This window comes from Thamnophis sirtalis, unplaced genomic scaffold (assembly GCF_051295495.1).
Source record: "Thamnophis sirtalis isolate CommonGarterSnake01/CBP01778 unplaced genomic scaffold, rThaSir2_p1.2 scaffold_12, whole genome shotgun sequence".
NCBI classification, from domain to species: domain Eukaryota; kingdom Metazoa; phylum Chordata; class Lepidosauria; order Squamata; family Natricidae; genus Thamnophis; species Thamnophis sirtalis.
In genome coordinates this window covers 39,110,709-39,117,596 of record NW_028261392.1, presented here as the reverse complement: position 1 = coordinate 39,117,596, position 6,888 = coordinate 39,110,709, and the positions used below count along the sequence as shown (strand labels likewise).

The window sequence follows — 6,888 nt, the reverse complement described above, 5'->3', positions numbered from 1 at the left end:
CTTGGTTATTTTCTTGCAGACATTTCATTGCACAATTAGGTAAGATCATAAGTAATAGAAGAGAGTGGGGTTTGCTCTATTTATGTACAAGTGGTCTGCCCAGTGTTGGAATAAAAGGCCAATATCCAATGAGGGAGCAAAGAATTTTAGAAACAAACCACTGTCTTAAAAACTGGTGTTGTCAACATAAGTTTGGCTTCTTAGACTTTTAAGAAAAGGCAAGGCTAATAATAAAAAAGTTTATTTCAACATATAAATAAATTGTTAAATAAATAACAAGAAAAAAATAAAGGAAACAGTTGGTCCACTAAAGAGAAAAGATGGCAAGAAAGTAACAGGCAGTAGAGAGAAAGCAGAGCTGCTTAACTCATTCTTTGCATCAGTCTTCACACAAAAAGGAACTATAGCCCAACCTACCCAAAACATACAGTAACTTCAGCAAGGCATTCAACAAAGTAGACCACAACCTACAGTACTTCTTGGTAAACTAGAAAAATATGGGAAATATAGCATCACCACCAGCTGAATTTGTAACTGGATGACAAACCATGCTCAATGAATGCTTAATGCTACTACATCTACAGGGAGGGAAGTAAGCAGTGGAGTACCACAAGGTTCTGTCTTATGCCCAGTACTCTTCAATATCTTCATAAATGATTTAGATGAGGGAATAGAAGGGGAACTCATCAAATTTGCAGATGACACTAAGTTGGCAGAAATAGTCAACATCCCAGAAGACAAGCTCAGGATCCAAAAAGATCTTGAGAGATTTGAACAATAGATCCTATCCAACAAAATGAAATGTAATGTGGAGAAAAGTAAGGTTTTGCACCTAGGTAGGAAGAATCAAATGTAGAATTACAGATTAGGTGAAACCTGGCTCAAAAACAGTAATTGTGAGAGAGACCTTGGGGTCCTAGTGGACGATCACTTAAACATGAACCAATAGTGTGCACCAGTAGTGCAAAATGCTATTACAATCCTTGGCAACAGAGGCATAGAATAAAAATCATGTGAAGTATTAATAACACTTTATAAATCTTTAGTAAGACCACACCTGGAATACTGAATCCAGTTTTGGTCAATAAATTACAAAAAAGGTGTTGAGACTTTGTAAAAAAAGTGCAAAGAAGACCAACTAAGATGATTAAGGGCCTGGATATAAAACATATGAAGAACTGTTGCAGGGATTCAGTATGGCCAGTCTAGAGAAAAGAAGAACTAGGGGTGACATGATAGCAGAATTCCATTATTTGAAAGGCGACCACAAAGAAGAGGGGATCAACTTATTTTCCAAAGCACCAGAAGACAAGACAAGAAACAATGGATGGAAACTAACCAAGGAGAGAAACAACTTGGAATTAAGGAAAAACTTCTTAATACTGAGGACAATTAACAAGTGGAACAGTTTGCCTTCAGAAGTTGTATGTGCTTCATCATTGGGTGTTTTTAAGAAAAGACTGAACAACCACTTATCTGAAATGGTATAGGGTCTCCTGCTTGAGTTAGAAGACCTACAAGGTCCCTTCTAACTCTATTCTGATTGATTGGTTGTGTTTTAGATACTTCCTTGCTTGGTTGTTGGTCTGATATTAATCCTGGTGTTAAGCTCGGCTTCTTTGGGTGTTGCTTTCCGGTGAGTAATATACTAAGAATGAAATATCCAGAATCATGGACCTCCTCATGGGCCTTACTACTACTTTCAGTTTGATGAACAAATATACCAACAAATCAGAGGAACACTAATTTCAGGACTGATAGCAGAGACTGTAATGCAATGTCTAGAAACCACTGTACTCTCATGCATACAATCAAAAGTATGGATTTGGTAAGTAGATGAAACCTTTTTTATAATAAAAGAGGGTCAAGTAGAGAAGACACATGAAACTATCAACATCTTTAAAGGAATAAAATTGCAGTAGAAGAAAAAAACCCCAACACACTACCATTCCTAGACATCATCATCAGAGATAATGGAGGCAAACTAGGCTATACTTTTAGCTTGTTTGTGAAACCTGTACTAACCAAATATCCCACTACCGCAATAACAACCCAACCTCAAAGAGAGCTGTGTAAGAACACGATTTACATGAGCCCCTGCCTCACTGGAACAATCTTGAACATCAGGAAAGGGAAACTGTCATCTTTGAACAAAATGGATATCTTCAAAACTTTATCACAAGATGCCTGACCACTCAACCCACTACAGTACACCCATGCTATGAAAAGTATAACACTGCCATACATTAAAAACATCTCAGAAACAATCAACAGAGTATTGCAACCACATGGCATCTCTATAGCATGCAAACCAGCTAAAGCCCTCCCAAACATCTTAAATAAACTAAAAGACTCAGTACCTCAAGAAGTACCTCAAGGAGTCATCTCCATGTGTAAATCCTGCAATGTAGGCTAGACAGGCAAAGGACTATCACAGGGTATCCATGACTCAACTGGAAATCAGAAAACATGATGAAAACTCATTAATTGTCCAATGCTTGAACAGAGTTAACCATAGTTTCAACTGAGAAACTGTGAGCATCCTTGACCGAGCTAAGTCCAAAAAAACTAGATAATTCCTGGAAGTCTGGCACATAAACATCTGCATACATGCAAAGAGACAATCAGAAAACTAAAAAGGAAACAAAACGACCAAACACTTCCTCACCAGCAATTAACATCCAGCTAAGCAGATATTAATACCATGATTAAAATCAAATATACAAACAAGCAGTAAACAATACCCCAACCAAGGAACTACTAAGAATTCTCCCACCAACACTGACAGGGCAAGCTACTTGGGTCACGTTTGGTGTTCATATTGAAAATAAACAGAGAGCCAGTTTGTTTGGTGGAAAACTGTATCTCTATCTAAGAAACTACGTGATAACCAGCACTAAATGACTATGATGCAAAGATAAGCAAATCCAAGTCAGTTCTAACAGTTAACCCCATCACCATAGACATACCATTATCCCACCCAGTTCCACCCACACATCCACCCAATTACTCAAATGAAACCCCTAATCACCAACACCAATCACCATGATCTTCAGCCACACCCCCACTCAGTATTATCATTGCCCCTTCCTTATTGGCTGCATCCAAGTAGAAGAATTACTCCAGAGTAGGCAGCTGCACCCAAGTAGAAGAGTTACTTCAGAGTAGGCAACTACACTTCAGAGTAGGCTCTGAAGTGCAGCTACTGTCCAGGAGGATCTAACAGGCTCCACCGACATCAGAGAGATGAGGGGAAGGGCTTTGGTGGCGGCCTCAGCGGCATTAGTGGCAGCGTCGGTGTTGGTGGTGTGTAAGCATGGCTAAGTGGGTACGGCATTGGCGGCATTGGCGATGGCGGCATGGAAGCCCTTGCTGAGGTTGGAAGGTAGCGTTGCCGCAGGAAAGCTGCTACCCCGTGAATGTCAGCATGAGGGCTGACAACTTGTACAAAGCAAACCTCACTTCCTTCTAGCACTGCGGGTGTTACCTAGTTGCGTAATGAAACATATGCAAGAAAATAACCAATCTCAAAGAAGCACAACGGACCCCGCAAAGTAGCCATGATACAGAAAAAAATGTATAACGATATGCTTTTTTTTCTTCCTTTACAATAATAGGATCCAAGATCAATCAACCTGAATTGTGAAGGCCTTTTTCTTAAGAAAAATAAATTACTATATTTTTCGGTGTTTAAAACACACTTTCCCCACTCTCAAAAGTGGGTGGAAATGTCTGTGTGTCTTATAGAGCAAATGTTGCTGAAGCCCTGCCCACCCACTGGCCCCTACCCTTCGGCTTTTGCCTTCCAGCAATTTGCCTCATTCCAGCAAACAGCAAATATCCTGGTCAGCTTCAGCACAGCCTGATTTAGCACGAGCAGCTGATTGGTGATTGGATCTGCCTCCTGGTATACATCTATCAACTGTTCCCAGCTGTGGGATCGCCATCACCATCATTGCCACCCATCACCGCTGCTGCCTATTGCCACCTCTGTGTGTCCTATTTTTAGCCTCCTTGTGCCCCATTTTTGGCCTCTATGCACCCCATTTTTGACCTGTTCCAGGTGGTGGGGGTTGCTACCACTGCTGCCTATCCCCACTGCTGAAAATGGGGCCTGCAGAGGCCAAAAATAGAGCATGCGGAGACCAAAAATGGGATGCATGGCCAAAAATGCAACACACAAAGGCAATGATAGGTGGCAGCAGCAATGGGCAGTGATGACGGCAATTGGCGGTGGCAATCCCCACAGCCTGGGACAGCTGATAGAGAGTATTCCAGGAGGCAAATCCAATTGCCAATCAGCTGTTGGTGCTAAATCAGTCTGTCTTGAAGCTGACCAGACTGTTTACTGATTGCTGCAAGGAGGCCAACTGCTGGGAGGCAGAGGCACATTTTTTTTCTTGTTTTCCTCCCCCAAAGCTAGATGCGCCTTATAGTCCAAAAAATATGGTTCAAACTATCCGAACTAGGTGAGATATTTGAAAGAAACAGTAAAGATTTATAGATTAAGAAAATATGTGCTCTATTGCCATTGTCTCAGGCTTTGCATCAGCACCTTGCATATTTGCCTAACTCCTGGGTCTTATATTCTGCAGCAGAGCACACATGCTGCCCCATTTATTTGTTTGCTACCAATGTGAGTCCACTTGCATTGTCACCATTGAATCCCATCCAAATGCATTCCGTCCTCTCTAGAAACATTTCTTGATGGTGAATACTAGCAGCACCTTCAGCTGAAAGTCATACAATTGCTCAGCTTCAGTAAGCATTGGCAACCACTGTATTGCTCAATGTCGACATGTTTTCTGGGAAATGTAAATTTCTGGGAAGCCCCCTATTGTGGATTGGAACTGTGAGGCTACAAGTAGTTCTCATTTAGTGACCCAAATTGGGATGGTAACTTAGTTGTTAAATGAAGCAGATCCTGCCTCTTTTTAGGAAACAACTATAATAGCTCTTGGTACACAGGTATGTGCACACAAAGTGGGCCATACATGTACTGTAATACATTTTATTCTGAATCTGTAATATGCTGCTTTAAAGCCATGGTTACTATATTAAACCAGCATAACATGTTAATGGAACAAAATGAATCTTGCTTCTCTGCTACACAGGCGATTACCACTGTGAACAACGGAATCCCAATTTATATAATTCATTTAATAAAAAGGGGAGTTAGGAGAATTCTATAATGTAGATTTCCCAGATACAAAGGACGATTAAATAAATACTGAAAAAGAATCCCTACCAGATCTAGCTCACAAATGAACACAAATAACCAGAGATCTTGGTAAACCTTCCTTCCAAAATGTAGGAGGCATCAATTAGTTTAGTTTAATTTAGTTTAGTTTTATTAGTTTAAGGATAAGTACACTTCACAAAATGAACTTTTTAATTCTGACGAGATAATCCTATGGGTTCAGAATATATTTAAGTAAGTTATACCAAGAGACTAACTTTATGGCCCTAAGCAAAACAAAATCATTCTGCAGAGATGCATCTATAATGTGAATTTTAAGCTCCTTTTTAACCATAATGATGTCTCTGGTAAAAATAGATCTCTGAAGACCTCATTTCTGGAGTAAACAAAGTATTATTTGAACTAATATATCTCACCATATACAGTATATTAAATTCCTGTTTCAAATGCCCTGAGACATTTTAGCCAATAAGTAAAATTATGCTGGCAAATTTTGAGAAGTAAATTGTCTGTCTGTCTGTCTGTCTGGACTGTCTTCAAAATTAAGAACAGAGTTGAAGCTTTATAAAAACCCTGAATACAGCCTTTAGCATATTGTTCAGTATATAATCAAATTAGTGAAAATACTAAATCACTAATCAAACAGTACCTGGGTGTTATGCATAGGCTACCAGATATTCAATTTTTGAATAAAAAAGTGTATTGCGTGAAAGAGAAGACTCTCCTAATGAAGACAAATGTTGGAGTTGAAGTGGGGAGATGACTTGATGTGAAGTGAGAGCCACATTGGTGTAGTGGTGAAGTTGCTGGCTTAGAAACCAAGAGAAAGGGGATGACTTTGAACCAATTATTCTCTCTCAGCCCAGCTCATTCCACATGGAAAATGGGAGGAGGAGGCAGTATCATGTATGTTTATTGTCTTGAGTTAGTTATAAAGGCAGGATAAAAACAATCCAATAAAGTGCTTAAGTCTGTCTTGTCCCATGTAATGAAGAGCCCTTTGCAGTTTCTTCACTATGCAAAACAACATGTGAAAGCTTGTGTTGCTTCAGAAGAATTTGGACCTATATAGTCCTTTAAAGTGTATGTAGTCACTAGTTCTACTCCAGTTTATTTAAACTGGGAGGAAAGTTGCTTTCCTATGTAGTACTGTGCCTCTGTAAAAAGTGTAGGGAATGACATGACAGCAACTGGTATCTCACCTTATCTCTTGGCTTTGGAAGAGAAGGCATCTTTCCCTATCCATAGTCTTGGTTCTCAAGCACTGAAAATATATCCTTTCACCATTTTAACTCACAGGGGTTCTTGAATGCCATAGATAAAAGATCACTTGGTGGCCTTGGAGCTGTTTTACAATTATTCAATTTTTTTTCCTTGAAAAATATGCCCAGGAAAAATGTACACAAACGTATAATTGAAAATATAAATGGGTAAGCAAATGGGCCAACAGCTCCTTTTGGCTTTTTGTTCAGTGAAAGAGTGAAGGATTTCTTATAACTTCAGACAGTGTGGCCACTCAGGAAATGGAGAGCTGTCTGAATGACCTTTTTGGTCACCTAGACAGACTACTGATAGTTTGTAAGAGATGCATGCATGTCTGGTTTTTTTCCCCCCAACGTCATCTATGAAAATATTTGTGTAGTGATTTTAAAAAGCTTTGGAGAAATTGGAGAGTGGAATTGGTGGCA

At 39.6% G+C, this 6,888-nt stretch overlaps 1 protein-coding gene across 1 annotated transcript in view; it reads left to right on the top strand.

The window, feature by feature from the left end:
* The window catches only part of CRLF2 (cytokine receptor like factor 2), a 47,559-nt gene that overhangs the window by 18,682 nt on the left and 21,989 nt on the right, over positions 1–6,888 (top strand). Inside the window, exon 10 of the mRNA XM_087726770.1 lies at positions 1,563–1,636. Within this exon, the coding sequence (XP_087582896.1) occupies positions 1,563–1,636 (74 nt within the window). The remainder of the gene's footprint in view (positions 1–1,562; positions 1,637–6,888) is intronic.